Source organism: Chelon labrosus (assembly GCF_963514085.1).
Source record: "Chelon labrosus genome assembly, chromosome: 16".
In the NCBI taxonomy this organism is placed as follows: Eukaryota; Metazoa; Chordata; class Actinopteri; order Mugiliformes; family Mugilidae; genus Chelon; species Chelon labrosus.
This window is the reverse complement of record NC_140349.1, coordinates 26451215-26476498: the sequence shown is the minus strand read 5'-3', so window position 1 is coordinate 26476498 and position 25284 is coordinate 26451215. Positions and strand designations below refer to the sequence as shown.

Below are 25284 nucleotides of genomic sequence, written 5' to 3'. Positions count from 1 at the left end.
TGTCATTGATGGACTGCCAGTAGTAACCGTTACTGCTGCTCCTGAGGATTGAATATAGACCTACATAAAATTTCCTGTAGTAAATGGTAAATGACTTAGATTTATTTTTCTACCTATTAGTACTTAAAGCGCTTTACATATAGCACATATAGAACTTTTCTACCTATTGGTAGTCATTGTGTGACATTTAGGAAGGTAGTCACGATGTCACATCTACCCACTCGTGCATACAAGCACACACACACTCTCAGATCAGTGCCAAGCACTGGGAGCAACTCTGGCTTTAGTGTCTTGCTCAAGGACACTTCAGCAGTTGGTCCATGTACCAGGGATCGAACTGCTAAGTTTGTGAACAACCTGCTCTACCTACTCAGCAACAACCTCCGCACAGGGTCACAGAGAGAAACAAGAAAGAGCTTATGATAAAAGGTTATGATAAAATATATAATATGAAAATAGTTCAGTCTGCAATGGCAGAAACGCTATAAACAGCAGAAGAAGTATTTAGATTCTCAGTTAAGTAAATGTACTTCTTATTGAAAATAATAATTCAGTAAAGATACTGAACTGGTGGCACAGTGGCGAGGTGGTTAGCACTGATGCCTCACAGCGAGAAGGTCCCGGGTTCGAATCCATGGGCCAGCTGGGCCTTTCTGTGTTGAGTTTGCATGTTTGCATGTGCATCTCCCTGGGTACTCCAGCTTCCTCCCACCGTCCAAAGACATGCTCATTAGGTTCATTGGTGATTCTAAATTGGCTGTAGGTGTGAGTGTGAGTGTGAATGGTTGTCTGTCTCTCTGTGTTAGCCCTGTGATAGACTGGAGACCTGTCCAGGGTGTACCGCGCCTTTCGCCCGATGACAGTTGGGATAGGCTCCAGCAGACCCCGCGACTCTTAACAGGAACAAGCGGTTACAGAAGATGAATGAATGAATGAATGACTAAAGACACTGAATACAGAAAATGCCCCCTGTGACTGCTATGGGGTGTTGTATGATTAGATGAGTAATGATTAGTCTGCTGCATTCATAATGAAATCAACTGATTGCTTGGTTCAAAAAAATCTTAAATATATGCTATTACAATTCCCCATAGCCAAAAGTTACACATTCACAGTACTTGGGGCAGTTTGCACTCTTAACCTCAAAATGATTAAAAATACATTACAATTATTAAAATGTGAAACTAGAATCATCTAAATGTATGTATTAAATATGACAAAAAGAAATAAAAACAATTACCCAAGTACGTGCCTAGAGCAAGTATGTGATGCCAATACTTTCAGTTATATGCATCACATATGATGAAGAGTACATTATTATAATAAAACTTTAGGACTTGACTCAGGATGTGAATTTAAAAACTTCAGACTTGCTAGTGACTTCTAAAACAATGCCTTCATCCTATTTCTGCTGATGTGATTACCCCTGTTACACCTGGAAAGAACTGGACCGTAATTTCTAAAGCCAGTGAATCCGGATTATCATATCCTAAGTAGTTTAGAAGGCACAATCGTACAGTGTGTCTTTCCGGTGTATTAAGGGACTGCAAATTCAAAGTGGTTTTATGAAAACGGAGGGACCGAAAATCCATCTTCCTCCTCCTCCTCCTCCTCCTCCTCCTGCTCTCCCCCCTCCTCCTCCCCATATCTCACACTCTCTCGCACGCCGCTGCAGTCAGGCACAAGCTGAGGCAGACCTGCGAGCTCAACGCTTTCCCTATTTCTTCCATTTTCTCCTCATGAAGGGCTGACTGCATTCCGAAAACACTGAGGCCAGGTTTTCATCCTGAGATCGACCTTGCCTGCGAGTCGACCGCTTTCATAATAGGCTCCCGTGGATTATTGAAAACAGACATTTTCTCGTGTTTTGCGGTGTCCCTGTGTAATCTGTTACATGCGCTGCAATGAGCCTTTGGGCAGGGGGCCGTGAGTAGCCTATGCAGACGGAGAGATGGAGAAGGGCAGATAAATGACGAGAGAATCCAGACTGAATAAAACCCTCGACGTTTCCCAATGAGCTCAGCGTGGATGAGTTCATCTTTCATAGAGAACGAAGAGGACGCGCCGTTGATACGATCTCTTCTATCTGCGAAACAGGCTCAATGACGTGAGCCTCCGCGAGTTTAGTTAGAGCACCTTGGACAGCGAACTTAAAGACTGATTTAGTCGCCTGTCTCGACTTCATTCAAATTCAGTTTGCAAACAGCAACTTTGTCCTGCTCTCACGTGATGATCTGTCTTTGCTCAGCACTTTAATCTGGTGTTTAACTGGTTGCTTTAAGCGACTTGCATGAGGATCCTTTTAGAAGCGACGACGTTGTGAGTTTGTGAGGTTATCCTTCAAACACGGCTGAGCAGATGAGGATCATTTTCGGAGTGCTAATTTAGTTAAAGAAACGAAGCTGGATGAGATTGTTTGACGTTCGTTGCATTTATTTGGTGACTGTTTTGCGGTCCGTTAAAAGTATATTCGGGCAAATTGTAATAGTACAAATGTGTTTCCATCTCTGAGGAACATCAGCTTGTTTCATGGGAATTCATTTGCCTTGACCCACACACCGCACATCCTGGAGACTTCCAGCTGTACTGAAGGATTACACTGACTTGATCGAGCTCCGCAGAGCCAGCAGCAGCATCCACCATTATGGCTTGGCTTTGCCAAATCTTCCCCCGCAGGTCCGTCACCAGCTACTGTTTGACCCTTAGCCTCACTCTCCTCCTCTGCTGCACATGTCCGGCTCTAGGCAAGAAGAAACTCTACATTGGAGCCCTGTTTCCCATGAGTGGAGGTTGGCCCGGTGGACAAGCCTGCCTCCCCGCTGCTCAAATGGCCCTGAAGCTGGTGAATAAGAGGACCGACATACTTCCTGACTACGAGCTGGAGCTGATACACTATGACAGTATGGTGAGTAACTTACAGTCTATAGACTCTTGTCAGAATACGCTGAGTTCTTTCCAACTTTAATTAAATCTGATTAATTATATGTTGACCACAATTGGACAGATATGTGACAGAGACTACACGTGTTGTAGCACAAAAGATGCTGGATTTCTGGTAGTGAATTGCTACATTCGTGCATCATTTAGAAACAATTTTATTCCAACCCACCACAACAGTGGTACCTCTGTACTGGACTGACAGCCCTGAGGGCATGAAGAAAATGTATTGTGTATGTGTGTGATGAACACAGTTAGGAATTTAAAAATGAAAAAAGTAATTTTCAATTTTCAAAAAGGCTACTTTAAGAAAGAAAGTAGACAGTTGAAACCAATGGCTTTACTGAACATGTGTTCATGCTTTGTAGCCATTAGAAACAGACTGCATTTTAATATAGACTTAACAGATGAAGGAATTTAAGCATAAGAATTATGATTAAACTCCTTCATCTGTGAGTTTGTCATTGTCAAATACAGTTTTGAAGGCTAATTTAAATGAATGAATTACCCACATATACAACAAGGCAACAGTTTTTAGTTCATTATTTTATTAACGACTTACATATACTAATCTAAAATTGCGTATGAGGCCTGTATTTACATTATATTGATGCTGCCCTCAAATGGAATTGGTGAGCTGCACCCCCCACAGACACTGTATAAAAAAGAACCCAAATCTAGATTGCACATCCTGCACATCTTAGCTTTCTATCTCAGTTTTCAATAAAACTGTCTACACCAGTATCATCATGATAACACACAACTTGGAAAAAGTATGCAAACCCCTAGGCTAATGATTCCCCAACATGCTATTCACAACACATCTGCTATTTATTTGTGTAAAGCAAGAAAACGTTACAAAATTTTTATTTATTTAAGTATTATCGTTCTGCAGTTACATGGATTCAGATGATGAAGATGAATGAATGAATGTATGAATAGTCATGGACGTAGATTAGAAAACTGGACAGGCTGATTGTTTCTCCAAATGGGCAAAAGAGCCATCAGTGAACAAATGCCAGACAGACCCCAATCACTGAGCAAACCAAAGATGTGGATTGTGACTCAGAGGTCAAAGGCTGGTTATCAGTTGTCAGCTATTACACAAGCCCAACAATCAGTTCTGATAAGCAACACATAGGCAACATAAGTCATTCTACTGGATGACACACACATTGCATGGAAAAAGAGGAGCAGCTGTTACAAGTAACATTTAACCAACAGGGACATGATGTATCTCTATATAGTATATATTCTCTGAATAATAAAAGCTAAATTTGGAGTACTGTTGCCAGTGTTTATGTAGATATGTGAAAGTCCGATTTTTGTTAATACGGTGCTTAAAATGATTGCTGCTTTAGGGTCCATTACATTTTGCATTCAAATTCATCAAATGATTTTAGTAACAAATGAGAAATAGTAACACACATCAGGGATTATAGGAGCTTTTTGTTCAGCAGCCTTCAGGTTGAGGAGTCTTATTATCTTCAGTGTCACCGTGTGTGCTGTGGTTATACCTGTTCGCTCACTGAGTTTTTAATGAGGAAAATGTGCCTCATTCTCTCACGTTGACTCTTCTCACCTGAGCTTCTGACGCCACTCACAAACAAAGTCAAACGCACTGTGGCAGACTGGTGTTTTTTTTTTAAACACATCACTCTGATTGGCTCAGTCTGTTCTGCATTGGATTCCTACTTCTAAAACCAAGAGTGGGGTGGGTACAAGGTTAGGGGTTGTAGAGGTTGGCATGACAACAGTAACCATGACAACTTCAATTTAAACAAACACAGATTGGCTCCACGAAAAAAAAAGGCAAGATCATGCGCTTTGTATCATTGCACAAACAGGAGCAGATGCCTGAGCACTCATTGATCACAGACCTCTGAACCAATTCACTGTGCTTCTAGGCCAGCTGCATCACACCATGCATGCACTGATGGATCCCCCACTGATCACAAACCAACAAAGCATGAAGAGATGCTTGAGAGGCCAGAAAAAAAAAGACTGCGTCATCAGGTGGTGGATGATAAATGTATCAAGATTTTTCCCAGATCTAGCAAAAAGATGATTTGGTGTGTCTGTGCAGGCCCTGTAGTGCTACACACTGAAGGCTCGTATGAGTGCAGTCAGCTGTGAGGAATGTAGCTCCAGATTACATACCAATCTATTTTATTCACCACTGAAGAGGGAAGCTTTCTCCAAACCACTTGTTACCAAGCCTGTTGACTTACTGCCATTAGGTGAAGAGCAGAAATCTAACACATGCCTGAGCAGCCTCCTATAACGCCACAGGAATGGATTTTACCCTCACAAACAGTGTTTCAGGAACTGGTTGCTAGGAAACAGCTTTAGTTCAGTTTTACATCTTTTCAGCTTTGCACCGACAAATCAAGAAATTAGGAAACAATAGGGAATTAAAAGGTTTCTGACCTTAATTACTAATTTATTAATTATTATTATTATTATTATTATTTTGCAGATACTAATTAAAATGATGAAAGTCATTCAAATGCCCCCCTGAGCAATTTGAAAAGGTATGTTAACGAGCTAGATAAGGCGTCAGTAAAACTGGCTTGTCATATACACCATCAGCCACAACATTATGACCACTGACAGGAGAAGTAAATAACTTTCACCATCTTGTGACAATACAAGATCAGCTGTACAATCAGCATATGGGAGCTGTATCTCTCATTCGTCGTGTCCCTGTGTATCCACATAGATGCAAAAGCAAACTGTGGTGGATCAGAGTGTTCTTTTCCTTCTTGGATCTGACCACTTTGAATTCCTGACACCTCTACAGAATTTCTGGATTGGAAAAGAAAGATTTTCTGTATTGCAAGGCATCCATTACTACCACCATTTGTTTTGACAATAGTAGGCTATATTGACACCTAAGTGACAGTGTTTGGACCATATTTTTCTATTATTGCTCTGTTATTACCAAATGGTCTGAGTGGAGTAATATGACACACACATCAATGGCATGTCCTTGACATGCCATTGATGGCAAAATCAAATTCCCAACAGTCATCCCAACTTAACTTCTTTCTCAAATGATTAATGATCACCATGCCTTCATCACGTCTTATTTGTTGCATAGCGATCAAGATAATGGGGCTTGACTGGTGGGTAAATGTTTTCCCCAGCATTATGCAGATGAATGCCTCTCCAGACAAGCCTGCCAGGGCTCAGGTTGAGGTGACCTTGGAACGTGCCTCACATCACCCCCTGGCTGCTTGCTCTGCCACAGCTCTGTGTGCAGTTATGCTGAAAGGCATCTAATTGCAACCCCTTTCTAATTAAAAATGTTTTCGACCACATATATTCAACTGTTTGTTCTATTTATGAGTTTATCTATTCAACATAGATAACATGCATGCACATACACATACAATATAGTACTTCCATAATCAAGCATTTCACAACGCTTTGGGCATAGACACCTCTTTTAATGACCCTTCCCTGACCGCTGAGACTTTTGCAGTTCTACCCCAGCCCTCAGTACTATTTTGACCCCGGTTTTCCCTGAATCCACTTGGCTCTGCTCCCAGCGTGTTAAAATATCCTATGTAGACTGTAGATCTGTGACTCTCATGTGGTAAAAAGAGTCGTGTACTATTTGCGGTTGGTGGTTCAGTCCCTAGCTGGCTGAAGTTTCATTAGACGTGTAACAGCTTCCTCCATTGGTTTGTGTGTGTGTCCTTTTGTGTGTGAGGCTTACATTAAACTGTTTAAAACTATTCAAACATTAAATATTTGACTCTGTCCAACATTAAGTTATTCTTAAATAATATTTGTTGTTACTATTTTTTCCTATTCTTTAATAATTTTACATCCTTTCACTATATGCAGTTCACTGCAAGTAAACTGCAGAATGTGTGCATACATTGACGGTCGTGCTTTCTGTGTTTGTTTACAGTGTGACCCTGGTGAGGCTACCAAGCTGCTGTATGACCTTCTGTACACAGAGCCCATTAAAATTGTGCTGATGCCTGGCTGCAGTTCTGTGTCCACACTGGTGGCTGAAGCTGCTCGCATGTGGAACCTTATAGTGGTAAGTACCTTCTACTTCATGTATGGGGATCTTCAACATACAGTATAGGAATCAGCCCTGTGGGCCTCAGCAAGCTTAGGTGATGTCACAGTGAAAATTCACACTAAGGTTAAGGAATCAGCAACTGAATACTTGGTTACAGCAGTGATACTGATTCATTCAATCAGTCATGTATGACTAAGGCCCTGTTCAAACCTTGGATTAACATATTGTACGTCCAGAAGGCTTGGAACACAAGTGGCCAGTTTAAATTATGTGCATTCACATCTTCAACTGAAATGTGTCTCCAACTGATCAATATGTGGCACAGTAGAGAACAGTGCAAATAGCTTCTGCCTTGAGTGCATTGCAACCGCTGTCTCAGAACCACGAACAACGCTGTTGTACTGCATGCACGGATGTGTGCATCCCAACATGACGACTTAATACAAACTGTGAAAGGTAATGAGGTGTAAAGTCTCTATTACTCACTGAGAACGCACACATTAAGTTATTATGTCAGCTATTCACTCATGTCTGCCCCTGATGTTAGTTATTTTTGAGTCCTGCACAGCAATAAGATAATACCTCAAACCCTGAGATATAATCCTATGCAGATTGCAATGTCACTCTGTGGTGTTTGCAGCAGTGAATGTAAAATCTACCAGATTACAGTTAAATAAAAACAGTCAATATACTGCTCGGATGAGTGGTGAAACATCTTCTCAAAAAACTCTACAAGTCCAGTTGCCTTTTTTGAACCTTTTTTTTGGACAGATCAATTACACATCAGTGATGCTGTCTAGAGGTCAGACAAGTGTCTCAGAGCAAAGCCTTCTGTTCCCTGGGAAATGGTAGTAAAGTGTACTAAAGTGTAGGGCGGCTGTGGCTCAGTAGGTAGAGCGGGTTGTCCACGAACCAAAGGGTTAGCGGTTCGATCCCCGGAACGTGCCACATGCCGAAGTGTCCTTGAGCAAGACACTGAACCCCCAGTTGCTCCCAGTGCGTGGCACTGGTGTGTGAATGTGTGTATGCTTGTGTGAGCGAATGGGTAGATGTGTCTGAGACTGTAAAGCGCTTTGAGTGCCAATAGGTAGAAAAGCGCTATATAAAAGCAAGGCCATTTACTCAGACTAAAAAGTGTTTCTGACATGTGCTTTAATTTTGTATATGCGCTGCTATTTTTGTGTGACAAGGAGCTTTTCCTTTGGTTCCTACTGCAACTCATTTTCATCATCATGACATACTGCCTAAAACTCAGTGTTAAATTCTGTGTCTGTTAATTTATTGTTGAACAATAAATGAAGATAGTGTGACCTGATTATGGTTGTTCTTATTTATTCCAGCTGGTGCCTGCAGCCTCTCTTCTCTCTTCCATGTCCAGGCTGCAGGCCGTCAGTGTTAAATTGAGTCATGCAAATTGTAGCCCTCTAATATCTTAAATAGCCAACAGTAAATAGTGTACTGACTGTCCTTAAAATGTTTCTTTCTTTCTTCCTTGTAAACATGACTTAAGATTGCAACATTAGTGACATTTACCTGAGACCTGAAAGGTGTACACATAAGAATTATGACTCTATTTGATGTATGTTACTGGACTTCTATTCCCGTCCCTGTAACTGTGTACAGACCTATCAACAGAATTTATATTTTGTCATATAGAAAACTTGATTGGTGCAGTTTTTGCAATACTAGGATTTAGTCTGTCTTTGTAAGAAGTTATGCAAAGGCTTTTTGATGTAACTGTGTTTGTATTTATTTGTGTGCCCTTATTTTGTAGCTGAAAGACTTGAGTTCTGATGTAGTTATTTCTGTCACCCTGTTTCTCAGCTGTCATATGGCTCCAGCTCTCCAGCTCTGTCCAACCGCCAGCGCTTTCCCACCTTCTTCCGCACTCATCCGTCTGCAACTCTACACAACCCCACTCGAGTGCAGCTCTTTCAGAAGTGGAAATGGACTAAGATTGCCACCATTCAGCAAACAACAGAAGTTTTTACATCAGTAAGTTTTGTGCAACACTTTCAGCTAAACACAATTCATCGTCTTCTTCATCTTCTGTAACCGCTTGTCCTGTGAAGGGTCGCGGGGGGACTGGAGCGTATCCCTGCTGTCATCGGGTGAGAGGCGGGGTACACCCTGGACAGGTCGCCAGGCTATCGCAGGGCTTAAATACAGTTCAATTCAATTTATATAGCGCCAATAACAATACTAATTGTCTCAAGCCTATTCTCAAAAAGTATAAAAGCCATGTAAAATATATGAGAACTTGTCACGGCTCCCTATTTCTAAATAATAATAATATTATACTTTGAGAGGTGAATTTATTTGACCTCATACTAAACACCTCTCCTGCAAAGAAATGTTCAGTGTAGAGTTATGTTAGACTATGTTAATGAGTATGTAGATATGACATGGTAGATTTGTCAAAGTTCAGAATATTTCCCTCACCTTGGAAAAATCTGATACTTTCAGCCTTATGTGCGATTATATTTCAGCTACACAATGACGCAGTTGCTATGGCATTGCCCTAGACCCTATGCAGACCGTACACAGACCCTAACGCCGTAGTTTGATGTGCACCTCCCCAGAAATGTAAGCATCACGTGACACAGACCACAAAATCTGTGATTGGTCCCCTTGGTAGTAGCGTATTTCCAGACGCTTCTCCATCTCCGCAGTTTTCAAATTGTACTGTTTTGGATGAAGATGGAACACACTGAGGAAAGATTAACTGAGGAAGTTCAAAGATAGAAACATTTGTATCATCCGCAGCAAATTTTCAGCGAAAGTTTCAGTCGCCATTGTTGAAATTGAAGCAGGAAGTAGAGGAAGTAAACAGCATTTTGGTGGCGTTGTTACAGAGCAAGTATACAAGTATAACTGGTTTGCACCAGCACCACCTGCATAGGTTACGCCATCTGCGTCCCGTGGTACTTAAATGGTGCTTTAACCTGAAGGGAGCATGCTATCCATAACTTTAGATGTGGAGGTGGTGAAACATAACAAAGAACAGATCATTTATACCAGTGACAAAGAGAGACAATTGCTACAGTATGGACAATATGGACATGTCTATCAGAGTTGTGTAATTGAGTGATATACTGTACAAATGGTAAATGGTAAATGGCCTTGCTTTTATATAGCGCTTTTCTAACTATTGGTACTCAAAGCACTTTACAATCACAGACACATCTACCCATTCGCACACACAAGCACTCACACATTCACACACACGTGCCACGCACTGGGAGCAACTGGGGGTCCAGTGTCTTGCTCAAGGACACTTCGGCATGTGGCACATTCCGGGGATCAAAACGCTAACCCTCTGGTGCGTGGACACCCCGCTCTACCTACTGAGCCACAGCCGCCCAACTCTACCTACTGAGCCACAACTCTTTATTCCTCACCACTTTGCCCCTACTTAATGTGTCAATCTTCACATTTCTTCACGCAACCTATTTTCCCCCTCATTCCTATTTTGGTTATTGTCTCTGTCATTCTTTCATCTTTTGCAAGCTCATTATAGTGTGTGTGTGTGTGTGTGTGTGTTTTCTAGACTCTGGACGATCTGGAGGAGAGGGTGAAGGAGGCAGGCATTGAAATCAGCGTCCGCCAGAGTTTCCTCACCGACCCTGCTGTGGCTGTCAAAAACCTCAAGGTGCCAGATCCCACAAATTTCTAACATATAACAGGCAGCTGAACATCAGTCAGTTGGGCCCTTTCTGGCCAATTCAAGACAGAGAGCTCCTGGATAGTTGGCAACAACAGTCCAGCCATTACAGAAGCATTCAGTGTCTTACTGAATGACTCCATAACCAGAAGGTTATGGAGTCATTCAGTATGACACTGAAATTTTGTAGCTGCACTTAAGCTGCCCTGTGGGCCTCAGTCTCATAAAAAGAATGATAAATGTTGAAGCAAAGGCTGAAGTGTTCTCAGACATGGCGCCATTAAAGTTAAATTACAGTATGTCCAGTTCCATAGAGGTCCATTCAGAAAGTGACTACTTCTCTTTTAAAAAAGCATTTCAGTCCCTAAAGACGCTACTGTCTCAGTTTTGACTGTATCATTTCAGTGTCCTTCAGTAAATGGAGATTGCTAAAAAAAACTGTAAGAGGATTCATGACTACCACAAAGGCAATTTTGAGTACTTGAGGTGTTTATGTCTGTATGTCTATGGGTCTACGGGCAGATTTTGCCACCAACACTGGGAATGTGTTGTTAAGTTTGAAGATGTGTGTGGTCTGAGTTCTCACTGAGTACTCAAGAGTTGAATACACAGCTAGTCATTTTCGCTTTGGAAATGTTGTTATTGTGACGCTTCTTCTGCTCTTCAGAATCACAGAGCCTAAAAGGGTGACCAAAGTACACTAGGTTTCCTAAAGGTTCTCTAAATGCATCAGTGGATGTTGATGGCTACACTTGATCAAAGAATGCTATCCACATTTAAAGGCAGTTATAATTTACATCAGTATGTTTTCATATATTTCACATAAGGCACACTTACTGGTTTTTGCAAACCCATCATATATTCTGCATTGTTTGGCCTATTTTTTGTCTATAATTAGCTGTGCAACTTAACCTGCTTCTATATGCCGACAACAACACATATAGGTGGACCCAGCAGAGTTTCTATTCAGTGCCGGCAGTTTCTACAGTCTCAGCGGGAACAGAACGGCTGCTTTTGGGATCGTTAGTTTATGTTTATGCAAAGCTCAACTATCTACATCTTGACTACTAGAAATTTTATTCATATCACTGTGGTCAGGTTGGCCCACAGTGGCGGCGCGCGCGAGTGCAGCGGCTCAGGACCAACCCTCCATGTCTGACCATGCAATCTCGTTATATGATACTTGTATAATATAATGACAAATAAAGGCTCTTTATCTCTTTATCTTTTATCTTTAATATAAAAGGGACCCCAGTTGTCACTGAGCGAGAGGCGGGGTACACCCTGGACAGGTCTACCACAGGGCTAACACAGAGGGACTTTCAACAATTCACATGCACACCTACGGCTAATTTAGAATCAACAATGAACCCAACGAGCATGTCTCCCTGTGTCTGCCCACGCAGACACAGGGAGAACATGCAGACGCTACACAGAAAGGTCCCTGTCAGTGGTTTTGAACCCAGAACCTTCTTGCTGTGAGGCATCAGTGCTAACCACCACCGCAGCCCCACTCTGGGGAGTACATTTGTGCCTTACATGCCTTTCAACATTAAACAGCAAGTTATTGAAGTCATCAGTGAATTTTAATTGGAGTTCAAAAACAACAGACTAGGACACATGGCATCAACACAAAGATTGAGCTCATCAGGTAAAAGCTCCAAAATCACAATATTTGTATTGTTTTATTTCTATTATGAGTGTGATTAGAGGTAGCAAGTAAGCACTGCACATGTTGGAACCTTTGTGTTGGCAGTGTATTCCACCCTCCTTATCATCCTTCCTCCGCTCCTTTCTCCACCTGTGTCAGCCTGACTTGCTATCTTCCTGGCACACACACACCCTACAATGACCTTGCCCAGCATGTCGACCTAGTTTTGGTGTGCAAGATTAATTGGCCATCGCAGAAGAAACCATGGTAACAGCAAGAATGTAACCCAGTACTACTGTGTGTGTGCCGGGGGTGGGAGACCTTTTATTCCTAATGCATACTACAAGGCCTTTAACTTGTGCTTTTAATCTTCACCCTATGTGTGACTCTTTCTTTTTCACTTTGAAGCGCCAGGATGCCAGGATTATTGTTGGCCTGTTCTATGAGACGGAAGCAAGGAAAGTCTTCTGTGAGGTAATGTCTTATGTTAAGACTCACTTGTCCCTATATTTTATATTTAATTATGTTATTGAGTTTTTTCAGTTTAATGCACTGATGGCCATATCATGGGAAGATATATCTGCTATTGTGGAAACAAACCATTTCCACAATGGTTTGCTGAAAACCTGATTCAGAAGACCGGTTGGGTTTTCATCATGGTTTTGTTCAGTTATTCATTCAATTTGGTAATCATTTGTTTAATTGTTCCCTGTTTTATTTTTAAGATATCTTATTCATCTGTCCTAGTTTCCTTTGCATCCTATGTTTGTGTTTGCCCTGACAGTTTTTATGCACCATTTACCAGTCTGTGTATGTTGGCCTTTTGTAGTTGTCAGTTTGTGTGTGTTGCTTTGTACCTACCGACATTAAGTTTCAGAATACAAGAGTTTCAATAATTGAAAAGGGAGGGTTTTTAAACCAATGCGATCAGACAGAACGGTGTATCATATTAGTAGAAACTCCTCATATCTGTATTTCCATTAGTTTTCTGTTCAGTGCTGTGTATTTGAAGGCATACATTTCTCCCAAGGATATGCTATGAGCATTGTGTTATTGCCATGGTTTGAAATTTGCAAGAGGGATTTTCCTCTGACTTTCTGAGAAAGTAGCTTAGAGTGAGTCTTGTGGTGATGGGCAGATCAACCCGTTACCCAGCAGGTTTTTTATCTAAGCTTAGTAGAAAATACCACTGTGTGCAATGTGCAGCCACAAAGAGCATGAAAAGAGGCAGAGACAGATTTCTGCCTGCAGTCTCCTGGCCTGTTCCTGTAATATTTCTATTCATTTGCAGGTGTACAAAGAGAAGCTGTATGGCAAAAAGTATGTGTGGTTCCTCATTGGCTGGTATGCAGACAACTGGTTTAAGATCAAGGACCCATCCATCAACTGTACTGTGGAGCAGATGACAGAGGCTGTGGAGGGTCATGTGACTACAGAGATTGTCATGCTAAACCCAGAGACGGTGCGAGGAGCCTCAAACCTGGTAAGATATGTGATATCTTATAATGTGACTTATCAGTTGTGCTCAAGAGACTCATTTGCAGCTGCAGAGGCTGCTGGCAATTTATGCAATTTTTTTTTCATGCAGCAGTTTTTATATTTTACTACACCAGCAAAGCTACACTGCTGTGTATATATTCCAGAATAGGGTTCTTCCATAGACTACTTCTGTTAAAACACATAAAACACTTTTTCAGTAAAAGACAATCGAGAAATATGCTTTTCCACAATTTCTTGTGTCCTGTTAAGATGCAACTCATTACAAATCAACACATCTTTATTTCATAGATTCCAGAGAAAGATGAGGAAGAGTTGTAGACCACAATGTACAAAGAACCTGTCAACCAAGATCTTTGATTATGAGACTTCTGGTTCATTGTAGATAATTCTTTTGCATAGTATGTGAATTAATCATGATCACTGCCAATGCTCATCTGTTCAGAGTTGGCTTCCACTGAAAGACTTTCAGTAAACACAGTAATCATTAACTATCTGATGTAATTGATTTTCAATTGAAATCAATTCGATTTTATTTCACATCAATAACAATTGAGAGATGGACACACATGCTATACAGCAATAGCACACAAATGCATGAGTAGTAATAGAGAAGAAAATAGAAATAGAAGCCCTAACTATAAGATTTATCAAAAAGAAAAGTTTTAAGCCTAACATTAAAAGCAGAGAGGAGGAGTAAGAGAGGGTTATAATAGCTGAATGCTCTACCTCCCTTTCTACTTTTTGAACCACAAGTAAGCCTGCACTTTGAAATCGAAATGATCTGTTGGGACCTCGTTGTACCATCATAGTACAATGAGATCTTTAAGATACAATGGAGCTAGGCCTTTTGGGGTCTCATATGCAAGGAGGAGGATTTTAAATTCTATTCTAGATTTTAAAGGGAGCCAATGAAGAGAAGCTAAACAGAACAGAACACTGTTCTTAATGTAGTGCTATGCCTGAATGGAACCACGGTTTTTCACAGTAGCCCTGGGGGCCAAACCTTTATGTCTTTAAGGCATGCTTGGAGTTTAACCAGCTGACTGGTTTCACCGGGTTTCATGGTTAAGTATAGCTGGATGTTATCTGCATAGCAATGGAAATTTATGCTGTGTTTTCTACTAATATTGCCTAAGGGAAGCATGTATAATGTGCTGTATGAAAAGGTGACTTATTGAGTCTATCTCTTTATAACACTGTATAGGAGCACATTATCAAATGTGCAGACCGTTTAATGACACAAATAACATACAGTTTTAGATTATAAGATGATTACCTTTTTCAACTGCAATGCAAAATATAACCTTCAACAGTAAATGTTCTCTATTTTACTTTCTGAAACAAGTGGCTTATCACATCACCCTTTTCCATCTCAAACCAAAACCAAAATGAATTGTTTTTACTTGAATCACACTAGTGACTAAAACACACCCAAGGTGGAAACTTCTATAGCACACTCTTATTATGCAGACAAATATCTGACCTGAATTGATGTTTAGGATTTGTCAGTCCATCTTTAGAGTCACATATTTTAAGTTTTAAGTTAAAATATGTTTCTAATGCATATCTCAGCACTCCCATTAGAAAATGTGAATTAGCAAAAGAAGGAAGTCATTGGTCCATAACAATGGACATTTTCACAAACAAATGTAAAATAAATGTAGACAATAAAAGTGTTGAGTTGTTATTGTTGACGATGAGTGGAATTAGAGGTTGGCAACATTCCAGGCAAAGTAATAGCCGAGCAGGAGAATCCTACTCTGGCTTCTGTTTCCTGGTCAGCCAGTGCAATTAAGAGCAAGATGGACACCCTTTTGCCCTTTGGGATTAAGTTGTGAGCTAACCATGGTACTCGTATCTGTACAGTTTCAACACAATCTTGTGGCAGTTTTCAAAACAGCTCTGATGTCTGATCAATTGATTTGTGTCTTCGGACAGTAATTACACAGAAGGTTCAATTATAATTCACATTAATATGTGGGTTTTTGTGGCTCCGTTGTCTGAAAGCTCTGTTTGAGTTAATGGAGGACCTCTTGACATGCAAGAATGTCCTGTGATTGATCAGTGTGTGGGGAAGTGACATTGACTGTGAGAGGTACACACTTCAACTATGAACACTTCTATCTTCTCATCCATGTCTGCTTGGAATTCACCTGTGTCATTCATTCTGTGTGATGGGCTGACTAAACATGTAATCATTGGACGAAAAGCTTGAAACACACAAAAGTCGGCCAAATTAACCAATAATGTAATTTAAACGTGCATAGTGGACTATGAAAGTGCAAATTACATGCTCAAAGCATTTTGTGCTTTACAACGAAACAAGAATAATGCAGTAACTGAAGGTTAAAAAAATAAATTAGATTAGTTAATATAGAAAATGGGAATAGGAAATAGATAGAAAATAAAGGATTATCATGAGCACAGTGGGACACTGTTTTTTTGTGCCTACCAACATGTATTCATTGTAAGTGTAAACAGACCACACTGTCGCCTCGTTAGTGGCATATATTTAAAACGTCCTGATTTCAGTTCTGTGCCATTCAACTCTTGGCATCTAAAGAGCCATACTACATTAATGTCACCAGGTGTAAGGGTTACTTACTATTTATTGGACAGATTGGTCCTTGCACCTCTGCCAGAGACACAAACAACCCAATTTCCTAGACCACCACAGCTCACGTCAGTTGCTTGGTTGTAAAGGTTACATTGTCAAATTGCAGACACAGTGCACAGTGACCAGTTATCCCTTCAAATCAAATAGCTCATACTGTAGACTGCAGTGTGGTTTTGATATAAATGATAAAATCCTTGTTTCTATGGTGCTGTTGTAATAAATGATGATAGATGAAAGTTTTTAATAGCTCTTTATAATTAAAACCGACGAGGTATTCAATGGCTGTTACCCATGAGACAGTCTGAAATGAAGGTGATAATTGTCTTCACTTCAAGCAGGTGTTAGAGGAGTTGGCAAGATGTAAACAGTGAATTCACATGATGTGGCATGCATTTCTTTCAAGGAACCCAGATATTTCCATGAAACGAAGTAACAGAGGGGTAAATGCACCTTGTCTATTTGACTTCTGTCCCAGATGCCTTACGCAAAGAATACATATGTACTGATCTGGATTGTTAAGGGTTTTAGGTAGAATATACATTTAATGAGAACTGTATATTTCACCAATTTGATTACCTTGATAACAGTTAGTGACACTGTCTGTGTTTCAGGATACTTGTTATACTACAGCTAAACACACATTACCTAATTCCAGACATGTGGTTTATAAGGTCAGCTAGTTATAGTGTGGTTTTCAGGGTTGCTCTGGTTTTGCCTGCATTGAATGTGTTGAAAGAAATATTGCGTTCATTTTCCTTGGCATTCCTCTGTGAGATGGCCCACCTTAGTAAAATGTTACACAAAAGGGGTCATAGTGAGGTCTCAGTGACTAGTTCAGTCAGCTGTTATGCTACATACACACTCTGTCATGAATATTAAACATTTTAAAAATACATGTATAGTATGTGTGTATTTAGGTGCATCTTGTGTGCTTATGGAGAAATCATGTCTCCGCTCACTGCTCTGAGTATACACAATGTGGTGAGAATACATTTCCCCGTGAAGGATTGATGAAAGAGTTTTTGAAAATCTGGGCCCCAAAAAATGCCCAAAAAGAGAATCCATGAATAACCCATCATCACACAACCTCACTGCCGACTCTTTTTACAACACTGTAAGAGTAAGGGGATATGTTTAATACCTCTAATTTCCAGTAATTGGGTGACATTTGCGAACTCATAATAAAGGTTCAATGCACACAGGGAAATACATCATGGGATTTCTATTTGATTAAAGAAAAATAGGTGATTAAAGCATGCATAATTCTCTGGGGTATGATGAGTTAGGGGCATAATAAGGAGGAAAGCAGTACATGTTCTGCGACTGAAAGTATTCAATGAAGATGCTGATGGAGGACAAACATTGTTGTAGCTGTTCTGCCATCATAATGTGACTGGTGTAGACAAAGTACTGGAAGACGATGGGTTGGCAAAGACTGAGTTAAAATTAGGCATCTATGGATCAGATGACTGAATTATAGGAATGAACTAAAGACTACTACTGAAAAAATGACACTGCAACAAAAAGAGACAGGTGACAGCGGGAATAGAAGTTGTTGATGATTAAACCTGTGCCTGATTAACAAGGTGGTCTTCAGTGGATGACATATACATGCGAAAATTCCAAATACATTTGCAGCTAGGCAAGAGCCTGTTGATATTCAAATCTGCAATAGACAGGTCTCCAGTCTATCGCAGGGCTAACACGGAGAGACAGACAACCATTCACACTCACATGTACACCTACGGCTAATTTAGAATCACCAATGAACCTAATGAGCGTGTCTTTGGATGGTGGGAGGAAGCCGACTGGGGGCCTTTCCTCACAGCATCAGTGCTAACCACCACTCCACTGTACCACCCACATTCTTGATGTTGATATGGTTTAAATTTATTTAAAATGAACCATAATTAGGTTTTTATGGCATCTTCATTTCGACTGTGGGTAGAGCTGTGTTATAAACCCTAGAGTGTCTCTTGCGTATCAGCAAAATAATCATGTCACAGACAAGGAAACAATTACAAGAATACTTTTTTGCAGTGAGGATTTATTATTAATATTTATTTAAGGATTTGAATGGTGCTTACTGGACTTCAGTTACTGCGTAAGAACATGTTTCATCATTTTAGTGTGGAGGCTTGGCTGAGTCAAATATGAGTCAGTTAGCTTCATATACTTTGTTGCCATTGATTCACTGGTGATAAGATATTACATCATATGAGATATACCATTTTATATCACTTCAACCTGTTAATCTTCTGATGCAATTGACTCATTCAAACCAACCTTTTGTGATGTTCTCTCCTCTTCAGACCTCTCAGGAGTTTCTAGCCCAGCTGATGTCAAAACTTGGGGGTAAAAATCCAGAGGAGACGGGTGGTTTCCAGGAGGCACCACTGGCTTATGATGCTGTATGGGCTCTAGCCCTGGCCCTCAACAAGACCGTGGGACCACTAAAGGCCAAGGGTTACCGTCTTGAAGATTTCAACTACAACAACAAAGATATCACCTCTGAGATCTACCGAGCAATGAACACCAGCTCCTTTGAAGGAGTTTCAGTAAGTGCATAACCTAGAGGAAGACAGAAAGAGAGGGTGCAAATGGTTAGAAAGGCTTGAGAGTGTTGGATGCTAATATGAGAGAGAATGAGAGAGAGGGTCACTGCGTGAAATATGGAGGGAGTTATTAAAACATTAAAATTCTGCCCTTTTCTTTCAGGGTCATGTTGTATTTGATGCTCAAGGTTCTCGAATGGCCTGGACTCTAATTGAACAGCTTCAAGGTATGCTACAGCACACATCTATTCTTTGAAACGAAATTCATTCTGTTAGATTAAATGTTCAGTAACCTTATTCTATCCATCAAATTGTATGTATGCACAGTTGAAACCAGAAATTTACATACACTCTATAGAAAGACAATTTTCTTTCCTCTTTTTCTGTTTTAGGTCAGTTAGGGTCACCAAAATTATTTATATTTGCTAAATGTCATAATCAGAGAGAGTTTTTTTTAGCCTTATTACTTTCCTACATTACATTTCCTTACATTTCTTACATTTCCTTTGTATTGTTGGAGAAACTTCAGCTTCCTTCAGTACAGAGACTGATTCTGGTTGAGAAACACAGAGACTGGATGGATTAAGTATCATTTACGGTTTTATTGCAGAAAGTGCGAAGGTAAGAGATGGTGAGAGACCCAGAGTCTGCTGTGTCTGACTTTTACAGAGAATTGGCAATACTTATAGGTTCATCTAAATGGAGGCTGTGCAAGGTTCAACAGTGCCAAAAGATGTTTACTAGGTACATCCAAAAAAGGTTCAAAAAAGGCAACTGGACTTGTAGAGTTTTTTGAGAAGATGTTTAACCACTCATCCGAGTAGCTTCTTCAGTTCTAGGGGACTGGTGGGAAGTTTGAGGTTTAAATAGGAACTCATTCTGAACTCCTACTTAAACCTCAAACTTCCCACCAGTCCGAGAACCTTCACAGACATATATTTACTAGGTGTTAATCAAGTCCTCTTATCTTCTCTGTCTTGACAGCTACGGCATGTGCGTGGAAACCATCACACATTCCAAGTGCACCCTTCTCTGTAGGTTCCCACAGAACTATACTTTTCTAAAATAGAATATCAAAGATATACGAATTATATAGGTTTTTAGTAAATATCCATTACAGTATTTCGTAGCATTGTCTTTAAACTGTATGACTTGGGTCAAACGTTTTGGGTATCTCATAATAGTTTGCTGGAATTTTGGCCCATTCCTCCTGATAGAACTAATGTAACTGAGTTAGGTTTGTAGGCCGCCTTGCTCGCACACGCCTTTTAAGCTCTGCTTACAAATCTTCCATAGAATTGAGATCAGGGCTTTGGAATGGCCACTCCAAAACACTGACTCTGTTGTCCTTAAGCCACTTTTTAACTAATTTGGCAGTATGCTTAAGGTCATTCCATTTGGAAGTCTCATTTGCGCCTATAACTTCCTGGCTGATGTCTTGAGATGTTGCTTCAATATTTCTACATAATATTCTTTCCTCATGATGCCATCTGTTTTGTGAAGTGCACCAGTTCCTCCTGCAGCTACACACTCCCACAACAGGATGCTGCCACCCCTTTATTTTACAGTTGGGATTGGTGTTCTCAGGCTTTCAAGCTTTCCCCTTTTCACTCCAAATGTAATGGTGGTCATTATGGCTGAACAGTTCAATTTTAGTTTCATCAGACCACGGGACATATCTCCAAAAGTTAGGTTTTTGTTCCCGTGTGCATTTGCAAACTGTAATCTGGCTTTTTTATGTTGTTTTTGGAGTAATGGCTTCTTCCTCGCTGAGTGGCCTTTCAGTCCATGTCCATGCCTCGTTATGGATAATGACACTCTCTTACCAGCTTCAGCCAGCATCTTTTTGCTTTTGTTCCTGGGTTGATACCATTGACTGTATATAGGTTGATACGTACATTTTTGCACGTACATCTCTGGGACACAGAACCCATATCCTTCCTGAGCGATATGATGACTGGACATCCCTATGGCGTTTCTTACTTGGGTATAATTGTTTGATCAAATTAACCTGACACCTTAAGGCATCTGGAAACTGTACACAAGGATGAACCAGACTTGTCGAGGTTCACAATTCTCTTCCCGATATCTTGCCTGATTTCTTTTGATTTTCCCATGATGTCACACAAGGAAGCAGCATGTTTGAGGTGTGCCTCTAATTAACTCAAATGTTGTCAGTTACCATATCAGAAGCTTCCAAAGCCATGACATAGTAATCTTAGTGTATGTAAACTTCTTACTTTAAAGAAAGTAATAATAAAATCTTTAAAAAGTTTAGTCTGATTTAATGTCAGACAGTGACAAAAAAAAGTTACATCTTATGATACAGTGTATGTAAACTTCTGGTTTCAAATACCCATGTATGCAAACTGAGACTGGGTATATATTGTAGAATTATAGGAAAGAAATATTTGTGAAAGCCTCCTTTGAGATTTTGAGAAACGCAACTCTCAGAGCCTTGTCAAATCTACTTTTCTGAAGTAGAAACACAGTCTGCCATTTCAATGAAACCAGATTACCCTCATTGATATGTAATGGCATCAGTGCGTTTCAAAGAAACATCTCGTTAAGTGATTCAAAATGGGCAAAAAAATAAATTCTTTCCTCTAAAACGGAAAATTCAAGTAATATTTTTGTCAAAGAAATTCAAGAGTCTATATTGAGCATAATGTCCCATTTTAGTCTGTGTCAGACTCTCCTGTCAGATTATAGCTCTCTTTTCTCTATGACAAGTTGCACCAGGCCTGTTTCACACTTCCCCGACTTTGATATTCCAATGCCTGATATGCAAATAGAGTGGAAGAAAGGCTGCCTAAAATAGTTCAGATTCAGTTCATTTGATCTAAAACATACAAAAAATGCTTTGTGTTGCCTACTGTTTAAATTGAATGGTACCTGGTATTTGCAAAAGTGTACTATGACCTGAAACTTTGTCATAAAATAGTTTTGGAAAATTCTTCTACACAATATTTGCATTCTGATACCAGTGCAACAGCTCACTCATTATTGTTATTGAAATTATTTTATTATTTGAATCTTCAGCTTGCATTCCCTAATAATTATTATTCTCAGGGGTTACTACATAAGAAAATAGGAGGAAGTATTTAAAACTTGTTTGTTTGGTTTGTTTTTCTGTCCTTTCAGCAGTAGCCTAAAATGACTGGTAACGGTTTTCTGCACTCATCACATTATTACCCTTGCACAGACCTGGAGGGTTTCATTACTGTTTTATATAGAAAGAGATAGAGGTGGCTAAGAGATCACATGGTTATGGGAGTCCTTTTTGTAGTGGCTTCCTTTTGATTGCTCAGCCTGTGTTCCCTGTGCTTGTTCCACCTGATTTGCTTTGTTGGTGCTGGTTTCATCATCCATCATGGGATGGGTCAGTGATGAGCTGCTGTTTGTTTCATGGTAATTGGACTGGCACTGGGAAGTTCCTTGATCAGGCCTAAGCTCAGAGGTAAAATAGAAATACACATAAAATGATCATTCAAGCTCCTGTATGCTTGCTTCCTAAAGTGAACTTTAATTAGCTTTGCTGCAGTACAGACAAAAAAAATAAATAAAATTGTAATTCTACCTTTCTTTGTGGGTTTTGTAGTTACGAATGACACTGGATGTCATGGTAGTCCTGTCATATATGTTTCCGCTTTAAACATTTTCAGTTTAAAAAGCTAACCACAAACCAATCCACTAAAGTGTGCATCTTGTTTGTTTAAGTTGCATACTAATACAAACAAAATCTCAATGTGTGGTTTTAGGGGCAATTACAGTGTGTAACTCTTTACCAATGACTGGTTGCAGTGACTCAATGCAATGCAAGTTTGATGCCAGTGTGATTAAAAATGAAATGTGTATATATGTGCTGTATATACTATGTGTGCGTGTGCGTGTGTGTGGGTGTGTGTGTGTGTGTGTGTGTGTGTGTATATATATATATATCGCAATACAATTTCATAGTGCTACAAACTGCAACTATTTGGTTGAAAATGTGGAGAATGACACTGCAACAAACGGCAAGATGTAAAATAGAGTCTAGAATTGTTAACATTTTAAATCAGGAAGTATCTGATCAGTGGATACTAAACACTGCCAGGAGAAACATTCATTATAGTAAGAGGCATTACTTCCCCTCACGCCCTCTCTTTCTCTCTCTCTCTCTCTCTCTCTCTCTCTCACACACACACACACACTTTCTTTCTCAGGAGGGAGCTACAAGAAGATTGGATACTACGACAGCACCAAAGGCAATCTGTCCTGGTATGGGAATGACAAGTGGATAGGTGAGGGACATTCATCTTCCTCTGCCCCTTTATTTTTCTCTTTATCACTGTCTGTTGCACTCCCTCTACCTTCCAATCTCCAGTTTTCAATGACCCAGCATCCTGGACCCCCATCTCTTTAATTCTTCTTTTCCTTTATTGCTTTCTCTTCTCCCTCATCTTTTCCCACTCTCTGCATACAAGGATGGTTACAAATGTTCATCAGTCAGCCAGCCAGTCTGGTTTTATTTAGCATGTGGGGAGGGCTCCTGCTGACTTGTCACAGCTCAACAGATATCCAAGTGATTCAGTGCTAGCTGGAGATGCAGTTAAGCAATGTGATGACAATTTGATTCCATTTACTAATTAAACATAGCAACTCATTCAGAGCCATAACAGTAATGCAAAAAATCCAATGTGCCTGCTGACAGTCATAAAAATACAGCAGAAAGCAGTGTGGGTGGCTTAATAAGATAGAGCCATGTGACTTTGACTATGAGAAATGAAACTGTGTTCTTTAATCAGTACACAGGGGAGATCTGTGTGCATCCATATCAGTTCTACCTTCTTGAGCACTGACAAGATGCAGGTAACAGTGGTTCTGAAATCTATGGAGGAAAACAGAATCAAGAATCAATCAGCAACGGTGGGGAAGGTGTAATATCGGATTGTTTGTTGACCTGTATGTCATAAATGTCGTCTCGGACGTAACTGAGTCTATTTCGGGTAGTCCCAAAGTTGCATTGATCGATTTAGGAAGAACGAAGAAGTTGGGGTAGTGTAACTCTTCCAAAACTGAAAGGTGTCACACTGTCTACTAACTGGTTTTGGGGAGGGATGATATTAATTGCAAGGATGCTACCATTACACTGAGAGTTCTGTTTAGTGTTTTTTTTTTTTTTTTTTTTTTTTTTTTTTTGTCAGCATTTACTGTAAAATTTCAAAAGGTGTCCAGAATTCAAAAAACAGAAGAGAGAACCAGATTGTTTTGTATTATTCCTGTTCTCATAGATATGACTTTTTCCATTTTTACCGTATTTTAGTAGCATATGTCGCTGTCTGCTTTTTTTTTGGTAGCTGAGCTTCAAATATCTGAGTTTCACTGACAGTAATTTAACAGTGATCAAAGGAATCTGTTAAACTGATTAATAAATAAAATGGTTGTTATATTAAAAAAAAAAAAAAAAAAAAATGCATTTTCAGCAGAGTGGTTGTACCAATGCTGTGGAAATAGGCAGTACAAACCCTTTGGAGATGTCGCAGGCGCTTTTAATTGAGATTTTAAGGTATTTTAAAGGAGCAATCCGATGTCCCTTCAGTAGCTCCTTACAAAACATATGTAAAACGCTGTTTGTTTTAGCACTGTATGGAAATCCCTTTACTGTGACTTAAAACTTGCTGAAGATACTGTAGCTGTAGATGTGGATTTCCCACCAACCCTCTGAAGATTAAGCTGCTGATTCTCAAGTAGTTGTTGCCACAAACAAATTTTTATAACCAAGCCAACAGACAGAAGGTTATCCAAGTGGCCTCTCACTCTGGTATGACAAGACCCAAGGGAGGACCAGAGGAGGCGTTGACCTCATATGTTTTTGATAGTTGACACTGTGGTCATGCTGTCTTTAGGCAGGGTCATCCACATTGGGTCTGAAAGTCAACAACTGCTTTTGACTTTCAGACAAGTTCAGCGACAGTCATCTCAGGTTAACATGTCCTCCTTTGTCTCTGCCCTTATAGCCGGTCAGCAGCTTCTTTCCCTTGTAGTGAACACCAAAAATAGCTGATGTGGTGACATTACAGAATTATGCCTCCACAAGGTGACCTGGGGCCTCATGTATAAAAGACTTGAAGGGATTTCCTACTGAAACACGGCATAAGCTCAAATCCAGGGAACATCCTACGTCCAGATGTATGAATCTGTGCTTACTCATGAATCCAAGCACATTTCCTTTGTACATCCCAATCAACGTGGAATTAAGCGCACGTGCTGGCGTACCCGACCCTGCCCTGTCCACGCCCCCTTTTACGCATATCATATTCAAATGGGCCCTGCACC

The 25284-nt window shown here is 40.1% G+C and overlaps 1 protein-coding gene across 1 annotated transcript in view; it reads left to right on the top strand.

Annotated features, from left to right (window-relative positions):
- Nucleotides 1-2602: 2602 nt before the first annotated feature.
- The window catches only part of gabbr1b (gamma-aminobutyric acid (GABA) B receptor, 1b), a 43589-nt gene continuing 20907 nt past the window's right edge, over nt 2603-25284 (top strand). The window contains exons 1-9 of the mRNA XM_084563595.1: nt 2603-2905; nt 6860-6994; nt 8804-8974; nt 10530-10631; nt 12703-12768; nt 13586-13777; nt 18724-18969; nt 19130-19193; nt 23172-23249. Of these exons, the coding sequence (XP_084419721.1) occupies nt 2645-2905; nt 6860-6994; nt 8804-8974; nt 10530-10631; nt 12703-12768; nt 13586-13777; nt 18724-18969; nt 19130-19193; nt 23172-23249 (1315 nt within the window). The 5' untranslated portion in view covers nt 2603-2644. The remainder of the gene's footprint in view (nt 2906-6859; nt 6995-8803; nt 8975-10529; nt 10632-12702; nt 12769-13585; nt 13778-18723; nt 18970-19129; nt 19194-23171; nt 23250-25284) is intronic.